The sequence below is a fragment of the Mustela nivalis genome, assembly GCF_964662115.1.
Source record: "Mustela nivalis genome assembly, chromosome: 4".
Taxonomy (NCBI): Eukaryota; Metazoa; Chordata; class Mammalia; order Carnivora; family Mustelidae; genus Mustela; species Mustela nivalis.
In genome coordinates, this window is record NC_139023.1 from 64703571 (window position 1) to 64725572 (window position 22002).

Genomic DNA, 22002 nt, shown 5'->3' on the forward strand with positions numbered 1-22002 from the left:
GCTGATTTGAAAGTGACTGGAATTAATTATTACAACAGAAAATGGCAGGAGGCTTTGTGGCGGCCAAGGGAAGGCCCAGAGGTGGGGACAAGGTTCCTGGCTTGGTGGCTGTGCTCCATGCGGGAGGTGCTAGTGGGCAGTGGCGACATGAACAGGCTCACACGCGACCACGCCCCTGCTCCGTGCCCTGGGCAAGTCGCGTAACCTCTCTCAGCCTTGCCTTCCCCAACCATAAAACGGAAGAAATGACAGTAAGTTCTAAAGACGAGAAGGTGTGGCCAGCGCCTAGCACGCGGCAGGTACCTGCCAGTTGGTGGCCAAGGCCACTGTCATTATTAACCAGGCCTACCCCCTCACCCCCGGCCAGGCTGGGCCCGGCTCAGCAGGAGTTGGGTGTGGAGGTCATTGGCAGGCAGGGGCACTGCTGCCTGCACACATCTCCTCTCCCCCGAACCAAGGAAGTTACCCCGTTACTCCAGGTTGGGTTTTTTATTTTTACGCAGCTGCCAACACAAGGTAAGAGTTCTTGACTTTTGGGAAACCAGAGCTAAGACCCGCTCTGGACATTCTGTAGGACATAGGACAGGAAGGCTTCCTGGAGGAGGTGGCCTGTGGAGGAAGGGCAGTGGGGGGTTATGAGCCCCTGGGGCTGCAGTGGCTGCAGGGTAAGTCTCTGACCAGAGAGGAGGAAGCCCTTCCGTCCAGGCGAGGAAGAGATAAATTGAGCCCTTGGGATCTTCTTTCAAATGCCACTGACCTCAGGGGCCCTGTTATCCCCACCATGGGTGTGTGTGCCCCAAACCCAGAAGGCTCAATGATAATATCTCCATAGCAACACCAACGCACCTCCCTGTCAATGCCAGGACCGCTCTGGAGGCTGCTGAGTGACAGGCAAGCCGTGTGGGTGAGCTACCTCGGTAGCGAGCACCCTGGGGGCTGGGCACGTTTATTTTATTTTATTTTAAAGTGCTCTGTCTCCTGGGGCTGCCTTCATGGGAGTCACTCCCTCCTTTCCTTCACTATGACAGAGGAGAGGCCAGTGCCTTCCCCCGCCTGATCCAGCCCGGACAGAGGCTCATCTTGGCTTGGGGACTGTAACTGAGAATGTTTTGTTTTGAGATGAGTATGGACCCCACCCGGGGTTGTAGGACAGCAGACAGAGACCCCCCCCAATACTGTCACCCCATTTCCCCCGTGAGTGGCCTCCTGTACAGGGAGGGTACAAGAGCAGCCAGGAGATGGAGGGGGCACACCGGTGACCTGATCTGGATGCCCAGTGACATGTACTCATGCTGTACTGTGTCTGTGTGTGAGTGTGTGCATGTGTGTGAATGTACATGTGTGCATGCATATGTGCATGCATGTGTACCTGTGTGTGGATGTGTGCATGCATGTGTGAATGTATGTATGCACCCATGTGTGCATATGTGCATGTGTATGAATGTGTGTGCATGCATATGTGTATGCACGTGTGTGCATGCATGAATGCATGTGCATTGATGTGTGTGTGGATGTGTGTACACATGTGTGTGCATGTGAGCATGTGCATGCATCCGTGGATGTGTGTGTGTGCACACACATATGTGAATGTGTGTCCATGCATGTGTGTGTGAATGCATATGCATGTGCACTTTGTGCATGCATGTGCGGATGAATGTGTACATGCGGGTGTGTGCATGTGCACGCATGTGAGTGAATGCATGTCCGCGCATATGTGTGCATGTATGCATGTGTGTGTGAATGTGTGTACATGCATGTGTGTGCATGTATTTGAGCACACACACAGGTTTCATTCTGTGTGGTTCTATCACACAGCCAGTTCCTGGGCCAGTTCTGCTCCCTCTGGCATCGAGAACCCGCAGGCTCTCCCAAATGAGCAGCCCACAGAGCCCCCCAACTCGCAGAAAGGGAGCCTGCTCTGCACCTTTCAGCTGTCCCCCTAACTCTGGGCCAGAGGGGCTTCCCTTCCATAGTCCCCAATGCCAGGGGCTGAAATGCACCCCTTCCTGGCAAACCAGCTGCTTCTGCTCGGGGCTAAGATCTCCCAGAGGCTCCACCTGCACAGCTTTCGGATAAGATGTGCCCTCCAACCCATCACGGCATCCTGGCCACACGTCTGGGGTCTGGGGATATGGGGTCGGCCAGGAGCAGCAGCCAGATGGCCAGGCACTGCAGAAGTCGGAGCTGGGGCTGAGTCCTCCATCAGCTCTGTGACAGCTGTGGTGGCTCAGCCCTCTTCCCCTCACTCCCGCTGCTGGAGTCAGCTGGCCTCCACCATGCAAGCTACAGGTGACCCAGGCGCCTCATGAGGGTGACCCCTGGGACAGGCAAGGGGACGCATTTACAAAGGCAGAGAAGGGGGCACGGTCTCTGTTTCGATCCACAGATTTGGAGCTGGGGTTTTTGCAGACCGCAATGAAAAAGCCAGGCTGCTAGGAAGAGATGCCAGGTAGGGGGACAAACACGTAGGGCCTGACAGGACAGGAGCGACCACAAGAGGGACGTGGGAGGAACCCACCACTCACTTGCTTATGTACTCTGCGTCCAACTGCTTCCCGCACGTCTCACACTTAAAACAGCCCAAATGCCAGTGTTTCTCCAAAGCCACCAGGGACTGGCCATTTTTTATTTCTGTGCCGCAGCCTCCACAACCTGAAAGAAAAAAAGAACAGGACACAGACATCATCACCATGGGCCAGAGGCATGTGGGACCAGACCACTGGATCACCAGAGGCAAAAGTGCTTAGAGCCAACCTGTGGGAGGGGACAGAGGGGACAGAGGGGACAGTCCAGCTGGGTGTACTGGAGGGACCCTGCGACATACCAGCCAGTGTGAACATGTAGAAAACCAATCACAAAGTTCAGCCCTGCGTGCATTGAGCGCTGACTGCATGCAGCCTGGGCCGGGAGCTGACAGAGGCCATGCTGCCTGAGGCTGGGTGCCCACCCCCCACAGCAGGTGTGCCCTCGAACAACAGTGCACTGCAGGGTGGGGGCTGCTTAGAGGGGAGGCAGCAGGTCTGGGGGGCCCCATCTGCCATCTTTGGTTGACAAGGAGAATGTGAACCTAAGTGACCTGGCCAACGTGCCGCCCCAAGGAGCTGTGCCCCCTGCCACTCCTTCCCCTGGGCGCTCCCCTGCCAGGATGCCCCTCCCAGGAAGCCCTCCCGGCCCACCCATCTGGACCTCCTTCCGTGGCCATCTGTACCTCATCCCAGACACAGAAAGACTGCCCAGTCTCCCACCCGTGTTCCTGCACTGAGTCAGCCCAAGTCCGAGCCAGGCCCCAGGAGGGCAGCCTCGGGGATTCCTCCCTTGGCAAACTGCCCTTGGGTAATGCGTGCTTCTCATCCCACGGTCCCCACCTGGGCTGGATCCCCACACCTCCTCTCTGCCTCCCAGTGTGCCCGTCCCTGCTCGATGGCTCCTGGGTCCCAGGGCCTCCGGGTCCTGACCAGCTGCCCAGCTGCCTCAAGGCCTTCCAGCTGTGGGCGGCCACACCAGGGCCCCCAGCACTCTTTGGGTCACACTGAACCAAGCAGCCCTATCCTCTGTGGGCCCCTGTTTCCTTGCGGGTGGGATGGAGCGGTCCCATTAAGTGACAAAAGGCAAAGACCACACTCACCACGCCTGCACAAGGAGGTGCCTCCCACCAGGACAGAAGGGGACGGGACACGGGCAGGTGCCTATCAGGGGCTCCACAGATGCCCTTCGGACCCCTGCTCCTGCCCTGCTTCTCGGCAGACAGGGCATCATTGGCTTTAAGAAGAGAAAATATTTGATGCCTACAAAACTGTTGGTCAAGCTCTGGCTTTCCTAAGTTACCACACTGCTCAAATTCATGTGCAACACCCGACGCTTGGACCAGCGCTCCAAGATCCAGGGCCACGAGGGACAAGAGCAGCTTGTTCATCTGGGGACCCTGGGGGCCCAGCATGGGCTGGCAGCTCAACCTTGCCGAGTGGACACACTCGTGAATGAGTGAATGAATGAATGGGGACCAAGAGAATGTCCTCCCCTCTCAAGCTCAGGAGGCATTCAAACCCTATCCCCAGCCCACTCCCTCCCTCGGTCCCCCAGCAGCACAGGGACAACACAACTCCGCAACTCGCACGTGCCCGTTGTGGATTCGAGCAGTCTGGCTTTGAGCGCAGGCTTGCTCTATAAGCTCCAGGTCACTGCCTCGAAACTGAAACCGAGGATGACTGTGCTCCCCAGGGGACCCTTGGAAATGTCTGGAGACACTTCAGAGGGCCACAGCTGGAGGGGGCCTACTCCAGGCACCTGGAGGCTGAGGTCAGAGATGCTGCTCAATGTCCTCCAGCAGAAGGGATGGCCCCATGGCGAGAATCATCTGGGCCCAGTCAGCGGCACCCAAGTCGAGAAACCCAGCTCGGAGCCTTAGCGTGCTTCTCCGGAAACACATAGAGCAGAGGAGCACGCCACCCCGCATCACGCCTGGGGTGGCAGGGGGGCAGGGTGAGCAGCAGTAAGAAATGTAGCCCTTGGAGCCAGGATGCCCTCCCCAGCTGTGTGACCGTGGGCAAGTCATGCACGTCTCTGTGCTCAGCACAGTGGGGATGCAATTGATGGGGGTAGTGAAGATCTAGGCTCGCACACTTGTCACGCAGCTGAGGACAGCTAACAGCTCTAGGCCCACAGGGGTGTCTGACAACCAACTCCGTGCACACAGGGCCGAATGCTGGGACTCGTGCTGCTGTTGTCACGACGGGAAGACAACGATGGCCTGATGTCCGCGGTCACCATCTGAGGATGCCTCCGACAGCACACTCTGCCTCCTGCCCCAGGGGGAGAGCCCAGAGGCTCTAGGTCAGCGTGTCAGCAGCAGCTGCAGGGGAACGCAGACCGGACACCGGCCTCAGCCCCTCACTCATCCCAGCGACCTCAGGAAGAGTCTCAGAACCACAAGCCCTGACCTCCGAGATAGAGCAATGCGCTCGAAGGACCGTTGTCATGGAAACAGCAATCCTCACTTTCCAAACAAAACTGGAGCTCAGTCTGGCTTTGTAGGGCTTTGTAAATGACAGCACAGGATCTGGTGACGAGTCATCAGCAGAGGGGATGTCCTCAAGGGAGTGTGTCCCCACTGCTGAGGGCAGAGGTTGTCGGGAAGGCCACCCACTCACCCACACACCCTAGACTAGCTTATCATGGCAACGGCAATGAGCGCCAGCTGTGAACTGAGAGGGTCAAGCCCACTGTCACTCCTGCCCTCCAGGTCAAACTGGGTCGGGAAGCAGGAAGGGCTCCAAGTCGAATCTGAGCTTGACTTCAGAAAGCATGGAGCCCACTGAGGTCTAAAACATGCAAATGCTGATACGTTATGAGTGGGACCTGTCATTTCTCTGAAAGCCCCAAACAGTGGAAAAGTGGGAGCAGCTGCTGGGAGAGAGAAAGCGCGTTCAAGTGCACCCCACGCACAGGGGCTCGGAGCTAAACCGGCGACACCCACCCCTGACTGCTGCGCGAGGGCGTGAGGTGTGTGGCTGGAAGGTGGCCAGGAGTGGGTGTTGGCTGCTGGGGGCTGCAGCTCTCCACAAGGCAGGTGCACCCCAATAGCAGTCATGGTACCCCACAAGGCATATAGCTCACAGCTTTGCTGCCCTGTCTCCCAGGCAGGAGTGGGCCAGCCAGGGGGTTGGGAAGCCTCTCTCAGGGAAGAAGACACAGAAGCTCCAAGGGCCACAGACCAGATGGTCTCAGAGGGAAGGGCTATGGACCCTTGGCCCCGCCCCCTTCCTCCTGACTCTGGAGGGGCCTCGAGGGGCCCCAGCTCCAGTATGACCCCAGCTCTGGGTGTGAATCCATCAATGCCCTGGTTGGGCTGAGCCCCAGCTGCTGAAGCACAGACCCAGGGTGGGTGCAGAACGGGGGGCCAAGCCCAAGAACAGGCCCGAGGGCCCCTTGGCTCAGATAAAGCTGCTCCCCACTCTGGGCCCCCAAGGCCTCACCACCTGCCCACCCTGCCCCAGACCCCTGCCCACACATACTTCTAATCCTGTGCCCAGTCCCAAGTCCCAGAGAGGGAACACAGCTTGCCTGGGGCAAGCAGGGGTGAATGGGATGGTTCGCCGGGGGCAGCCAGGCCCACAGCTGTCCCTGACATTACAGTGCCAGGCCCTTGGGAGGGCTGCCCTGTGGCAATGAGACCAGCAACCTGTTCAGAGCTGGAGCCTGGAGGAAGAGAAGCAACAAGCCCTCCCGGGGAGGAGACCCTCCTCCAGTGGGGGAGGCGGCCCAGAGCAGCCGCTCCTGTGCAAGCCTCAGAAGGAGGGGTGTGCTTCTCCAGGGATGGAATGGCGTGGGCGTCCAATGCCAAGTGCTTATCCTGTTTCTAAGCAACAGACTCAGGGCCAGAGAGCAGAAGAGGGACTCCGGGGGATGCTGAGAGCCCAGGACTCCAGCTGGACTCCTACCTCTATAGCTGCTCCAGGGAAAGGCAGCTTTCACCTTTCACCCCTCTGCGGGGGGCCACAGCACCTCCCCCAGCCCCACAACCTGCAGGCAAACACACTGCTCAGGCTACTCCCGGCACCCCTCACTCAACAGCCCTCTATGGCTCCTCATTGCCTCTGGGACATGCTTGGGACTCTTGGCCTGGGTCTGCCCTCTGGTTTCCATCTCTGTTTCCTTCTGTTCCCTATCCCCATGCATCAGCCCCCCTTGTCCACTCACAAGGGTCTGAGGGTGGCCCATGGCACCTCCCATTTTCCCCCTGTTCTATAGAGCCTTCTCTTCAACGCCCACCTACCTGAACCCTTGTGTCAAGTTTCAGAAACAAGGCCACCTCCTTCGAAAGCATCTGTCACAGCAGGGTGAGCCCCCAGGCTTCAGAGTCTGAAGGCCTTGGCTCAGGCCTCAGGGGCACCATTCCCTAGCTGGGTGCCTGGCACTCACCTGCCTCCCCACCAGACTCCGGGCACTTCTGTGCCTGTAGAAGGAGAGGAGACTTCCTGCATGGCATGGCTGCTCTGGGCACAAAAAAAAGCAGGAACTTGGGAGATTTTGCAAACGTCCATGCAGGAACCAAGAGCTGGTGATGAATGTTTAATACTTTCTAGGCACAAAGGAGGTGCTAAGCTGAAGAGTCTCACTGAACTGAAAGAGGGGACAGGTCACATTATTAGACCATCTGAGGTTCAGGGGAGCATTTGCTGTCTGGAAAGGTAAATTTGATATTTTAAAATAAATTTACATTTGGAAAGGGCAGAGCCTTTTAAAACTCTCACCAAATTCTCATTGAATCCTGGTTTGGGCATATTTCCCTTTTTACTCTGGCTTCCAGGGAGCTCTGGACAAACTGTTTGAATGAATCTCGCCCCCTTTTTCAATTTTGCTAATTCAAGTTTTTTTTTTTTTAATTACTACTTCAGATTTCATTATAACAGTATCAATTGTGAAGCAAATTCTCAGAAGTTCAGGCAATCCTGTCCTCCACAGGAAAGTTTTGAACGGAGGACTCTCCTAGCAAGCCCCAAATCCACAGCCTCACCAGCCAGAACTGCTGTTCGCTGGCCTCTCCAGAGGATGAAGGCTTCGCCTCCTTTCACTACTACCAGACCCCTAGGTCAGCCCTGAGCTTCTAGAAGCCTGCAGGTGCAATCTCCTTTGTTGAGAGGCACTCGAACCCAGCACTGGGGCACCACTGTGACCACGGCATACAGGGCGGGCGCTGAAACTTCCTTCCTGTCTGGGAAGCATGGCAGCAGCAGGCCTTGGAGCACCAGGCCCCTTTTCCTGTCCCCACATCCCCTGTGGAAGCCATGGAAGGCGGCTCCTGCCTGCCTCACGTTGTTCTTGCACTGCCCTGCACCCCCAAGGACACTCCAGCCCACATTTGTTCTGTGACAGTCTGCTATTGCTTCCAACAAGCATCTATTGAATACCCATGGCATACAAACCTGGGCCTTGCTCCTGGGGCATGGAGCAGTAAACGCAGGAACTCTCGACCTCAGGCGCCCAGAGTTCAGTGTTCTCCCAATGACTCCCCCAAAGGGTTTCTGAAGGGTCTAGAATTACCTGGAGCTGAATGTGTTTGTGTGTGTGTGTGTGTGTGTGTGTGTGCAGAGGAGGACCAGAGGAAGCCAGGAGGCTTCCTGGAGGAGGCAGGCTGGAGGGCACAGACTCCCAGAGACTTCTGTCCCTGGTTCCTTCCCTGTGTCTGTCTATCCGCAGTCACTGTTCACTCCCACTGCTTCTGCTTCAGGTCCAGGTGGTCAGGTCCCTCCCACTTTCCCTTCACCCCAACCCCTCTGCACCCACTTACTCCAGAGGCCCTGGGACAGGTGCACGCTGCTGCCTGCTGTCTTGGGCAGGGAGCACTTCTGACACATGCATTCCTTCCCGTTGAAGGTCACTCGGTCCCCTGGCGGAAAGGGCAACCTGAAACAAGAGAGCACATGACCAGCCAGGATTACCTCCTGCTCTTCTCCTGGGTGGCGGTGGGGGGGCAAGACTCCCCCCCATATAGCACCACCTGCCCGGGGCCTCATGGAGACAGGCACCTCAGGCTGAGGACACAGGACTTCCCCATCCAGGCATCCCTGCGTTCCTGCCGTGTGAGCCCCGGCTCATACCCAACGCCCTAGCCTTGGTTGGTCCTCTTCTGCCCAAACAGGCTGGATGGCAGGGCCCTGGTGAGGAACAGTGAAGGCCAGCCTGGTGCTTGGCATGTGGCAATGGACCAGGCAGCCTCAACCACCCCCTCCTCCATTCACCCCTGCCTCCTCTGACCACCCATGATGATTTGTTCATATCAGTTCAGCAACAATGGCACCTGCCAGCATTTATTGAGCTCCTACTGTGTGCCAGGTGCCACAAATTACAGTAGCTACCCCACATGCGTGCCTCATGTAATAACTCCAGGACATTTGTCCAAGCTGAAATTTCCTTCATTTTTTTCTCTGCAGGTGAGAAAACTGAAGTTCAGAGAGGGTAGTTAACTTTTCCAAGGACAGACAACTGATGCATGTCAGAAACAGAGTCAAACCTTGACCTGTTCGGGCTCCAAAGCCCCCTGATTTATGTACCCACTTGGACCTCGAAGAAGTCAGTGCCGTGTACAAGCAGGCCTTGTAGACACAAAGGTATCACATATTCTCTCCCTTCTCTATTTAAGTTCGGCATTCTGCTTATCATGAGTGTTTTTGCATTAATTTTTAATTTTTTAAAATATCACATTAAAATATCATGTACCTTGATTGCTGATTTTTTTGGCCATTGCTGAAATCCCGCATCCAGACTGAGTCCCAGCCCTGGTGCAGGCTGGGTAGAAGAGGCAGAAAGCCACCTTGTGTCCCTGCACCAAGAACGTCCCCCCTGGTGCCTGAGAGGTGGCTGCTCTCCAGCAAGGGAGGGACAGGCCACCTGTAGGCAGGGCTGGAAGATAGATTTCGGTGTCCTACCCGTGTCCATCCTGGCCACCTGCTGCCACTGAGCTCCCAGCTGCCCCGGGGCCACTTTCCTTCCCCAGCAGAGCCTGGCCAGAGAAGAGCTCTGGGGCAGTAGCCTGCAGGATTCTCTGCACCAGGACATGCCCTTTGCTCCGGTTAAACCTTCGGGTCTGCCCTCTGCCTTCTCAGGGCTGGACAATCCCGTGGAGCATCTGGATGCTCAGTAGGTACCTGCTAATGAGTGAATGAGTGAGTGAGTGAATGACTAAAGGCCTCTAGGGGGCCTGACTCAGAGCCCTCTCCTGCCTGGCCTCCCCATGCAGCCTTCCCGGTCACACTAGCCCCAGGCCAGTCCCAAGCCGGCAGTGTCCCTCCCTGCAACAGAGCCTGCCCTAGCCCTCGCCTTGCATGGATGGTGTTCATCCAGCAGGTGTGTTCTGGGGCCCCAGGGGTCAGTTCCTGCTCTTGCGGACCCACGACACATACAGGATGAGCTGAATCCCCCTCCCCAGGCTTGGGAGACGATCCCGTAGACCTGGCTCCTCAGGGCCCAAAGCCTTGGCAGCTGTGTCACCTGCCGTCAACATTGTGCCCTGCTGCTCTCTCCTAGAGTGCTGCTGCTGGCTGGGTAGTGCGGGGTGTTGGGTGTTGGGCTAGAATGAGCATGTGCTCTAAGAGTAAGTTACTTACCCTGTATGGGTCCTGCTTCTCACCTGTAAAGTGGGACTTAAAATACCTATCTCATGGGGTTGTTATCCAATCCTCCCACCCTCCCTTCATCCATCTCTCCTTCCATCCACGCATCCATGTATCATCCAGCCAGCCAGCCAGCCATCCACTCTTCCAGCCAGCCAGCCAGCCAGCCAGCCAGCCATCCTTCCATATCCATCTATCCATCTGTCCATTTCCCTTCCATCTATCCATCCATCCATCCATCCATCCATCCATCCATCCATCCATTGGACAAACTGCATTGAAAGCTCTAGCATACTGCCTGGGACCAGGTGGGGCTGAATAAATGATAGCTATTATTTTATTAGTTCAACTTTATTGAAATACACTTTGACAAATGCACCCATTCCTGTGATCAACACCACGGTCATGATATGGGACATTCTGTCCACTGCAAAAAGTCCCCTGTGACTCTATAGTCACCCCCACCCCCACCCATGGCCCCAGGCGAGCATGATATGGGCATTCTGCCGCTGTGGATTGGAAATGTCTTTCCTGGAATTGCAACTGCAGGCACATGGAATCACACAGTACATAGGCTTCAATGTCTGGTTCAGCGCCCTGCCCCTGACATTCACTCCCATGGCTGTGTACATCTGTAGCTTGTCCCTTGTCACTGTGGAGTGGTGCTCCACTGGCCAGATGAGGGACAACATGATTCCATTCATTGCTGAAAGGCATCTGGGTTCTTTCCAGTTTGGGGATGTTACAAATAAAACTGATAAGAAGATTTGGTGACAAGTCTGTCCAAGGACATGTGCTTCCACTTCTCTTGGGTACATACCTAGGAGTTGAATCACTGGGTCACAGGTAAACTCTCTGTTTATAACAAACTGCCAAACTGATTTCCAGACAGATTGTACCACTTTGCAGTCACCCTGGCAATAGATGAGCATTCCTTCAGCTTCATATCTTCGTCAACGCCTACCTTTTTAGCTTTAGCCATTCTGGTGGCTAGATGATGGTATTCCACCATTTTAATCTATTCTGTTGTGTGTGCTTATGGTTATTTGCATTGATTCTTCTGTGGAGTGTCTGTTAAACTCTTCTGCCCATTTTTAATAAGGTTTTTGTTTATCTTCTTATTGATGACTTACAGAAATTCTTTTTTTTTATTATTTTTTTAAGATTTTTTTTTATTTATTTACTTGAGAGAGAGACAGTGAGAGAGAGCATGAATGAGGAGAAGGTCAGAGAGAGAAGCAGACTCCCCATGGAGCTGGGAGCCCGATGCGGGACTCGATCCCGGGACTCCAGGATCATGACCTGAGCTGAAGGCAGTCGTCCAACCAACTGAGCCACCCAGGCGTCCCTCAGAAATTCTTTATATATTTTGGGTGTCAGTCCCTCATCAGACATATTTTATCTACCATTTGATGGCTTGCTTCCATACTTTACCAACATCTTTTCAACATAATTTTTCTTCTTCTAATTTTACTGTCACTTAGGTGTGCTGGCAACAAGTTCTCTTAGCTTTTGTGTGTCTACAGAAGTCTTTATTTTGCCTTCATCTTTTTTTTACAGGGCAGACACATTTATTAACGTTATTTTAATCACATACATCTTGGAGATACTTCAGTTTCAGTTCCAGACCACTGCAACAAAGCAAATATTGCAATAAAGCAAGTCAAATGTATCTTCTTATTTCCCAGTGCAGAGAAAAGTGATGTTTACACTGTAGTCTATTAAAGGTGAAATAGCAATAAGTCTAAAAACCAAAGTACATACCTTAATAAAAAGTACTTTATTGTGAAAAAATAAGCTAGCCATCATCTGAACTTTTAGCATCATAATCACTGATCACAGACCAGCATGAAAAATATAATCATACAAAAGTTTCGCATTTTGTGAGTTACCAAGAGGTGACACAGTGACATGAAGTGAGCAAATACTGTCAGAAAATGGCACTGACACACCTACTCGATGCAGGGTAGCCATGAACCTTCAGCTGGTAAAAAATGCAGTATCTGCAAAGTTCAATATGCCTGTACATAACGTTCATACCATTCAGTGTGTGTGATTCAATGGTTTCTAGTGTATTCAGACTCATGCATGTGTCCCTATGATCAGTTTGAGGACTTTTTCATCACCCTAACAAAGCAACCACATACTCTTTAGTGGTCTTGCCTTCATTTATTGAAAGTCTTTCTTTTTTCCCCTTCCTTCCTTAATTCCTTTCTCTCTCTCTCTCTCTTTCTTTCTTTCTTTTCCATGGTATGGAAATTGTTTGTTTTTTTTTTTTTCCTTATAACTCTTTAAAGATGATATTCCATTGTCTCCTGGGGGTGCATAGTTTAGATAAAAAGTCTGCAGTCATTCTTTCATTCCACTGTATATCATGTGGGTCTTTTCTCTTGTTCTGTGTTAGATTTCTTCTTATTATTTTCCAAAAATTTGGTTATGATGGACTTAGTATGTTTCTGTCATTTTTTTTTTCTGCTTGGGGTTTATCAAGATTCCTGGATCCATGAATGGGCTTATAGTTTTCAAGACTGGAAAATTTTCAACCATTATCTCTTCAATTATTTGGTCTTCCCCCACCTTCAGGGTTTCCCCCTCTCAGCCCAGACAGGCAGAAAGATTCTTTATACACAGATCCCTGAATCTTTCTTCATGTGTTCCAGTCTTTTCTGTCTCTTTGCTTTAGTCTGTATAGTTTCTATTCTTATGTCTTCAGGTTCACCAAGCCTTTCCTCCTCAATACCTAGTTTATTGCTAATTCCTTTGAAGGGATCTGTCATCTCAGAAATTGCCTTTCTCATTTTCAGAATTTCCACTTGGCTTCTTTTTATTCCTTCCATATGACTTCTCTTACATTCACATTCTCCTTTAAATACCTAAGCATATTTTCAATACTGTTTCAAAGCCACCATCTGCTGGTTTCACATCCCTCTCATTTCTGGATCCCACAGCTATTAGGTTTTTGATTCTGGCTTTGGGTCTCAATGCCCAGCTTCTATTGCTAGTAACACCTGAGTGGACACTGGGTGCTGCCAATGCTCTGTTGCTCAGGGCTGGATTTCCCATTTTCCTATGAAGAGTGGTGGAAGGCAGTTAGCCCGTTTGCAGATCAGTGCAAACCTTTGGGGGTTTATTCTGTCCTTCGTTTCAGTAGGTGCTTGTAGCCTTTGCTCTTGGGCTATTTTACTCCTACTAATAGTGCACAACTTAGCATCCCCACTGCATACCTGGGTCACATCTTGAATGTCTCCCAGCCCTGGGAACCATTCAACTTACAGCAATCTGGCCATTCTTTGTCCACTTTGTGAAATGTCCTCTATGCCTACATGGCTTTTTGTTCAGTGATGTCTCAAAGGTGCCCCTACATTGCTCTCTGCACTTGCTCTGTGTGGCTCCCTCCCCCTGGCACACAGCCCCTGCTGCCCTTATCACTGCCTCCTGACCCAGTCTCCTATCCTGGTAATGCCACTCCAGGAACTGTCACCAGGCAAAAAGCTGGGTGGTTGCAGGGTCCGTTGCCTTTGTGGTCCTGTTCTTTGTCCCATGCAGACTGTGCCCCAATGTCCCCAAACAATTAATTCATGTAGAGTATTGCAATTGTATACAGAGGGTGTAAGTCTGGCCCAGTTACTCCAGTGTGACAGAGCTCTCTGTTGTTATTTTTAAAATGGAAGATTATCCAGAGGTGATCTTTCAAACTTATTCTGATTATGTCCCCTTGTCTCTAAGCTGTGTGCATAGCAATCAAACATTGGATTGTCCTTGTGGGAACTCAGACCCACACACGCTGCAACAGCACAGTGGCTCTTGTTAGAGATATTCCCTGTCATTGTTCCCTCCTCTCTGCATCCCTCTGATGAAAACATTCACTTCTATCCAGCACACAAGCCCTAACCACAAACAAGAGCTTTGGCAACAACACTCAAAAAGTCCCCCTTGAAACTGGGTGTGGTGAGCCTGAGAAAACAAGAGCAGAAGATAAACTTGGGGTTCTTTTTACTCTTTGCATCTTCAACATAGAACTTCTTCCTGGGAGCAGTGTGTCTAGGCAGGGCGTGGGGTGCAGGAGGTTTGCTCACATGGGAAAGCTGCTTCTGGGCTCTCTCCTAAGTCCCCAGAGGTGCAGGGTGAAGCAGGGAGCTGGCTGAGGCCCTGCTGGAGGGGTCAGGCTCTTTCTAACTGCAGCAACCCTCCACCTACTCCCTGCTTTGGGCCTTTCTCATGGATTCTAGGGGGCAGCAGGGAGGAGAGACAGACAGAGGGGAGGTAGGGACCCCAGGGCAGAGGTCGTGGCAAGACCCCAAGTAGGCACACTTTAAGACCTGCATGGGGGTGGTGGCTGGGAAGATTCTAAAAAGAGAGGGACCCTTCCCTAAATCTGTAAGATACCCATGCTTAGGGGCCATGCACCCAGTGGGTGGGTGAGGGGCCACCCACAGATCAAGGACCTGGGAGTAGCTGAGGGGTCGTGGTGGGTGGACAAGGATGGGGTGAAGTGTGGACCTCACAGGCACCAATGTGAGAGAAGAAACACACGGAGGATGCTGGGAGGAGAGGAGCTCAACAAGGAGGCCAAGGAGAGTGAGGAGGGAGCTCCTCCCCAGAAGCCCAAGGAGGCCCCATGTTGGCAGCCTCTGAACCTGCCTCTGTGCCACCACCACCACCACCCCCAGGAAGGAGGGCCTGGTCCTTCCCTTCAGGCAAAGGGTGGAGGCCTGCATGTTCTGGGGTTGGACAAAGGTATGTCTTGGTGTATAGCCATCCTGTGTCCACCTGCCACCCCTTGTGCCCTGCCTCCCCTCCCAGCTGTGGCCCAGCAGGAGGGAGGGGGGATGGAAGGAGGGAAAGAGGAAGATGGAGTGAAAAGGGAGGAGGCAGGAGGATGGTGGGGGGAGGGGGAGGAGAAGGGAGAGAGGAGGCAGAAGAACAGAGGGAGAAGAAGGGAGGGAAGAGAGTGGAGGGAGGGAGGGAAGGAGGGAAAATGGAGGGAGAGAAGGAGAGAGGAGGCAGGAGGACAGAGGGAGGTTAGGAGGAGGAGGGAGGAGGGAGAGGGAGGGAGGGAGGAAGGGAGGAGGAGGAGGGAGGAGGGAAAGGGAGGGAGGGAGGAGAGCAGGAGGAGGGAGGAGGGAAAGGGAGGGAGGGAGGAGGGAAGGAGGAGGTGGGAGGAGGGAAAGGGGGGAGGGAGGAGGACGGGGGGGAGGGGAGGAGGAGGAGGGAGGAGGGAAAGGGAGGGAGGGAGGAGGAGGGAGAGAGGAGGACAGAGGGAGGAGGGAGAGGGGAACAGGAGGGAAGGAAGGAGGGAGGAGGGTGAGGGAAGGTGGTTGGAGGGAGGGAGGAGAGAGGAGGGAAGGGGAGAGGAGGGGAGAGGACAGAGGGAAGAGGGAAGGAGGGAGGTGGATGGAGGAGGCAGGAGGGAGAGGGGAGGAGGAGTGGCGCCAGCAGCCCAGCGGTCCCGACTCACCGGCACGTGGCGCACACGAAGCAGTCGGGGTGGTAGGTCTTGCCCAGGGCTGACACCACCTCGCCCTCGATGAACTGGTCGCAGCTGAAGCAGCGGGTCCCGTACAGACGCTGGTAGTCCCGCGTGCAGATGTACTCTCCCTGCCGCACGAAGAAGCCACCCTCGGCCAGGTCACAGCCGCATGCTGGGGGGAGACACCGCGTTGGTGGGCTGCTGACGGTCCACCAGGTCCCGCCACACACATCTCCCCCTTGATACGGGCCCCAGGGCAAATCTGGGGTGACTCGTCGCACCCCTAGGGGGCTGGGTTCCAGGAACAGACCGTGGCTCTGGCCCCCCAGCCTGGTGCTGAGTGGACTTTCTTGGGGAAGCTTCCAGAAAAGCAGCACCGATCTGGGACAAGAAGGAGGCTCTGCAAAGAGGCCAGCACCTGTGAGCCCAGCAGGGATGATGTGTGGATGCCCGCAAGCCCCTCCGTGACTTCAGTGGAGCTGTTCCCAGCAGTAAATACAATGAAGCAGGAAGATGCTCTGTTCTGGATGGGAAGATCCCAATCCCGTGTGGTGGAGGACAGGTGCATCCCATGGTTGCCCCCTGGCGGCAGAAAAATCCTGTTGCCCCCTCCCCGACTCCGGCCTATTTCAGTGTCCTAATGTCTGTCTCCCACAGTGCCGACAAGGCCAGACCTCCCACAGGAAGGAGGGAGACAGTGAATACAGGAATACGAATCCTTTCTGGGCACTTCGCCAGGTGGGGAAAGGGGCGACTTTCTCTGGACAGCCTGACAGTCTGAGTGTGAGACACCTATGCATCCACCCCCCACACACCCTCCAGCCCAGGGGCAGGTGGGAGACACACATGGTTTCAGAGGGAGCCGCCTCTACGCACCCCAGCTGGCCCAGCCCCTCCTCACCAGAAGCGAGGAGGACACCCTGCACCCCGGCCCTGCCAGCCGGGTCAGTCTCCGGGGTCCTCGTGGGTCCCAGCCCCCAGGCAGCATCCTGAAAATCATGTCTTTCCTTCCTTCCTGTCTCCCTTCCTTCTTCCTTCATCATGTTTTTGAATCAACACTGAAAATGCTTCATCGACACATCAGCTGATTGCAAAGGATGCTATTTCTGGTGAATTCTAAGGATCGGCATCTTGACATTTAACTCATGTCATCCTTTGGGGCACATCGAGTGAAGGGTAGATGCCAAAGCAAGACCACCAACACCTCCTTGCAAAACCCCCAGCCAGCTCTTGGTAAAAGCAGAAACTTCACCTTATCCCATTTCTGCCTGGAAACCCACATCTGCTCAACTTCCCTAAAAGCACGGTGCATGGACATAAGGCCCCCGACGCTCATAGCAGCAGTGTCCACAGTCGCCAAACTGTGGAAAGAGCCTAGATGGCCATCGACAGAGGAATGGATGAAGAAGATGTGGTGTATATATAAAATGGAATATTATGCGCCAGCGAAAGGAGGAAATCTTGCCATTTGCAACTGACATGGATGCAAGTAGAGGGTATTAAGCTAAATAAAGTAAGTCAATCAGAGAAAGACAATTGTCATAGGATCTCACTCATAGGTGGAACTTAAGAAGCAAAACAGGATCATAGGGGAAGAGAGGGATAAATAGAACAAGGCAAAATCAGAGAGGAAGACAAACCCTAGGAGACTCTTAATCACTAGGAAACAGACTGAGGGCTGCTGGAGGGGAAGGGGGGTGGGGGATGGGCAGTAAAGAGGGCACTTGGCGTAATGAGCACTGGGTGTGATATTAGACTGATGAATCGCTGACCCCTACCCCTGAAACTAATAAAAAAAAAAAAAACTAATAAGAAGAGTGGAAGTGCCACATTGTGCTCTCTACAACAAAATATTCCAGAGTCAATGTGGACATTCATTTATTAGGAATTTCTTGTGGTCACAAGGCTCTAAACATTTAATAAGTTATCTGGATTGGGTTATTTTTTTCCCCAAAGATTAGCAGAAAGCTATCAAAATAACACAGACGTTATACATGTTGGCAGGTCAGCTGAGTCACAAAGGAAAGCCTTCATGCATCAGCACAAAGGGCGGGAGTGACTGAGGGGAGCTCCCAGTGTCCCATCAAGGGAGCCTGGACCAGGCAACCACTCCCTGGCTTAGGGCCGGGAGGCTGGGAGGTGAGGGCAGCCCGGCAGCCCCAGCCTCAGCCCAGGCGCCTTCTCAGGCAGGGCAGGTTTCAGAAGCGCAGAGGTGGAAGGTTGGAGTCTGGAGATGGAAGCTCCAGGGAGTCGGGGTCCCCCGGGGCCCGGTCTGCTCGGCCTGGTCAGCAGGGGCCCCCCTCAGCTCATGCCTCACTACTCCCTGCCCTTTCACCTGCCACCTGGGGGCCCAGGCATCCCTGCAGAGAGGGGTGCACCCTCAGCTTGGCTCATCCCCCCACACTAGGGGAGGCAGGGGGCCTCTCCGGGGTCCCCCTGTCCCCTTGCCAGGGCAACGGGGCAGCACGTGCTTCTCCCTGTTCTGGACACCGGAGCAGTGCTCAGAGGAGATGTTAGCCCTGCAGACAACTGAAAGCCCAGAGGCTGGAGTGGCCTGACTCTGGATCCCAGCATCACCTGTGCACTTGGCTGTGCACCCCGGGCAAGCTCCTGAACCTCTCTGGGCCTCTGCAGCTTCCTTTGGAACCCAGCCCACTTCCAAAGTAAAGATAGCTGCACAGAAAAGCATCCTCTGAGCCCTGAGTTACGTAGGGCCCCATCAAGGCTGTGGATGCACCCACATTGCTCATCCTTGGAGGCCGAGGCCGTGGCCAGACCTGAACTCCCCACACCCAGCAGGAGAGAGTAAACCTTTGGTGTTGTCTTGTATCACAGTGCATGCCCAGCAGGGGTACCCCGACTCGGAAGAACAGCCCACTGAGGCACTGCTAGGCATCTTTTTCTGTGAAAAGATAGCCATGGAGCACCAGGAGGGCCCAAGGGTACCCGGACTTTGGTGTCTGGCTGTCTTCCTGATCTTTGCAAGCATATGCTGGCGTACCCTGGATGAAAATGTGCCCAGGCACGTAGTGGCCTGCTGAGACCCCGTGAGTCAGCATTGCAGACCCAGGGAGAGTCGATACAGACGCTTTCCCGGCTCGCCTGTCCCTGCTGGTCACCCCCGTTCCTGGTCAGCCTGCAGCTGCCCCAAGCTCGTCAGGTCATAGTCAAAACCCCGACCTCTGCCCGCTCAAAATCGAAACTCCAGATTCATTAGTAATCTAAAAAATTGTCATCGGGGCAGTCACGACATTCTATCTTCCCTGTCGAATTAGCCATCATTGATACAGGGGTGCAGAGCAGCTGTGGATAACCCCAAGTGTCGGTCCCCCCCACTTCCCTGTGGTCATTTACTAGAAATGCTCAGGAGCGCGGGCAGTGGTGGGGAGACACTTTCTGGAACACTGGCGCTGACTCTAAAGAACACGGAAACCACTCCTACCCTCTGACCATCAACCTCCTTTTGGGGACTTAGCCCCAGGAAATGATCAGGAACCCCCAAAGAGTTGTTGCTGCTGCATTACACATGCTGGCACACCCTGGTACACTGGGTTCAGAGTCCAGCAGCCTGGGTGTGAGCAACTTGATGTTGAAGCCCTGTCAGGATGTGATCGTGGGCACAGAAGTAGGGCTATGACATGACGTCCAGGTAGAGAGATCACAGAGGAGAGGATGGTGGAGGCTGCACACTGAACCTGACAGGGATCCCCTTGGGTGGCCCCGGAGGGATGTGACTCACTATCCCTTACACCTCTCTGTGCTGGGGGATAGAAGAGGGAGCAGCTGGAGGTGGCCCCCATGGCCTGATCAGAATGAGCCAACCCCGGGGCTCATGGCCACGGCCAGCCAGGGCTTGCCCGATCCCTGCCCCCGGGGACCCTCCATCTGTACCAACAGTCCCCTGTTGCCAGTCTCATCGTGCCACGTGATCCATGGATCCTTGAGCACCCTGTGTGGGTCTGACTGTGTGAAAGGAACGTGCCCTAGGCAGGCGGACGGCGCCCATGTATCTGAAGCTTTCCTTCTGTTTTGGAAGCCCTTGGCTGGTTTCTCATAAATACCCCGGGAAGCCCCAAAAGGAGAAAATGCAGGCAGTTTTGCAACATGTTTGGCACATTTCTATTCTGTTTTGCAGCCTGAGAATAGCGCTGACTGGATTTCCACTCCCAGCCAAAATCACACGTCCTCGCAGGGTGGACATGATGGGCTCTGGCCCCCAGATCCTTCCCTGCACGCCTAGTGCGTGTCCACACGGCACCCTCAAAGCGATCTCTGGAAACAAAGGTGGACCAGAGCCCTCCTCTGTCCATTGTCCCCGGGTGTCAGAGCCCGGGGTCTCACAAGAACCCCCCTCCCTATTGCTCATTCTGCGTCCATCAGGATGCTCCCTCTGTCTGCAAGGCTCTTCCCAAATATCCCTCAAGTCTTCACTCAGTTCACCTCCTCCGTGAGACCCACCCTGATTACCCAGTTGAAAATAGCAACTCCTCCCTCATTCCCATGCCTGCCTTTCCTGAGCCCCTCTTCCATGTTCCTTGTAGGGCACCTAAACAGAATGTATCTATCCTATCCAGTGTTTTATGGCCTTCCCCCGCACTAGGACATGATCTCCACAAAGACAAACATAGCCGTTTTGCTCATGAATGCCTCTCAAGCACCCAGAACACGGTGTGCGTACAGTAGGTGCCCAAGAGATCATTGCTACATGAATCCCAAGGTTAGGAAATGTGTCTGAGACCCACATGAGCAGCGGTGACAGGGGTGAGATTTGTACCCAGACCTCCAGGCATCAAAGCCCAAGGCTGGAGCAACCATGAAGGAGAGTATAATTACACAACCATTTCATGGATTTTCCCAGGTAACCTGGGCCCACCCAGTAAGTGCCAAGGTGGCAAGAACCCATTACACTGGGGCCTCTGGTGAGAAGCTGTGCTAAACATGTTTACCCGGCAACATGCCCACCTGGGGACAGACGGGACTGGTCTCGGGGAGTCGCCGCCCTCCTTTCTGGTCCTCTGTGCCGATGTGGGTGGGCCCGGGACCCAGTTCTAACCAATGAATCCTATTTGAAGACTTTGGGGAACCTTGGGGAAAGGGTTCTCCCTGGTCAAAGGGAGAATCATGTGAGGAGAGAGCCCTTTGCCTGTGCACATCCCCCTCCTCCAACCCCTTCTCCTATTGGATGCTACCCTGGGAGGATGTGATGCTTGGAGCTACAGCAGTCACTCTGAGACCATGAGGAGAGGCACTGCTGCCATGCACAGGATGGGGGAGAGGGAGAGGAAATGGTGAGGGTGGGGAAGCAGAAAAAGAATCTGGTCTTTAAGGACCTTGTTGAGCTGTTAAATTCACCAACTCTCAGGGGTTAAAGGGGCCACTTCCAGACTTCAGGTTAAGACAATCAATATCCATGTTGCTTAAGACACTGTGAGTTGGGTATTCATTTTGATTCATCCAAAAGTAGCCTCAGTGATTCCTAGGCTTTGCATTTTCATGAAAACCTGGATAAAAGACCAGTCCAAGACTGTGGGATTGTCATGCTTCAACAAACATGGCTTTTCCCAGCTAGCAGGTAATCTAGAAACGTCATTCCTCAGCCAGTGAATCGGGGGTAGCTCTGATCCCCATGGCCATGGGCACAGCTGGCAGGCATGGGGTGAGGCTGTACAACCTGCCTTGGAATGGGGCCTGCATGCCCACAGGTCCTGCCACCAAAGCCACTACCACAGGAACCACGGGGCGGGGCAGCCGCTGTCACGGGGCCAGTCCAGGAGCTGCTGGTCCCGCCCGCCACCTACCATGAGGGAGGGGGCCCAGCTATTCCCGCATCTGCTCAGGAGCTAAAGGTTGGAGGACAAAGTGATCTGGCGCAGATGATGCTGCGGGAGGAGGGGAGGGCTCCTGGGGCAGTCCCCACCTCCCCTCAAACCTTGTGGGTCAAACCAGGACTCGATTCTGGAGTCTCATGCCTTCTCTTGCATTCCTAAGGTCTGCGCTTACAGACAATCCTTTTAAACACGGTGGCTGCTTCCCCTGTGCCTTTTGAAATAACCTTTTAAAAAGAGCATTTTAATGGATTTTTGCTTTCCAGACACAGCAAATTTGTCTTGTGGAGAGTAGAGAAAATTAAACCAGACAAATCCCATAATAGTCTGGGAAGCTCTGATGAAAAGGGAGAGATGCTTCAGGCAGGGAGAGGGCACTGACCATGGCAGAGGATGGAGCACTGAACATGGGGGGGATCTCAATGACCAGGATGGGAGGAAGGGCACTGGCCATGGTGGGGGGAGGGGCACTGACCACGGTGGGGGTGGGGCACTGACCACAACGGGGGAGGTGTGTGTAGGGCACTGGCCATGGCGGGTGTGGGGCACTGATCAGGGTAGAGGGGCACAGAGCACGGTGGGGGGGGCAGCCTCAAGG

The 22002-nt window shown here is 54.1% G+C and overlaps 1 protein-coding gene across 4 annotated transcripts in view; it reads right to left on the reverse strand.

Annotated features, from left to right (window-relative positions):
- ABLIM2 (actin binding LIM protein family member 2) overlaps positions 1-22002 on the reverse strand; it is a 135596-nt gene that overhangs the window by 76523 nt on the left and 37071 nt on the right. For all 4 annotated transcript variants that reach the window (XM_082727508.1, XM_082727510.1, XM_082727509.1 and 1 more), the window contains exons 3-5: positions 15568-15751; positions 8288-8403; positions 2526-2652 (exon numbers count right to left, since the gene is read on the reverse strand). In XM_082727508.1, coding sequence (XP_082583634.1) covers positions 2526-2652; positions 8288-8403; positions 15568-15751 — 427 coding nt within the window. The remainder of the gene's footprint in view (positions 1-2525; positions 2653-8287; positions 8404-15567; positions 15752-22002) is intronic.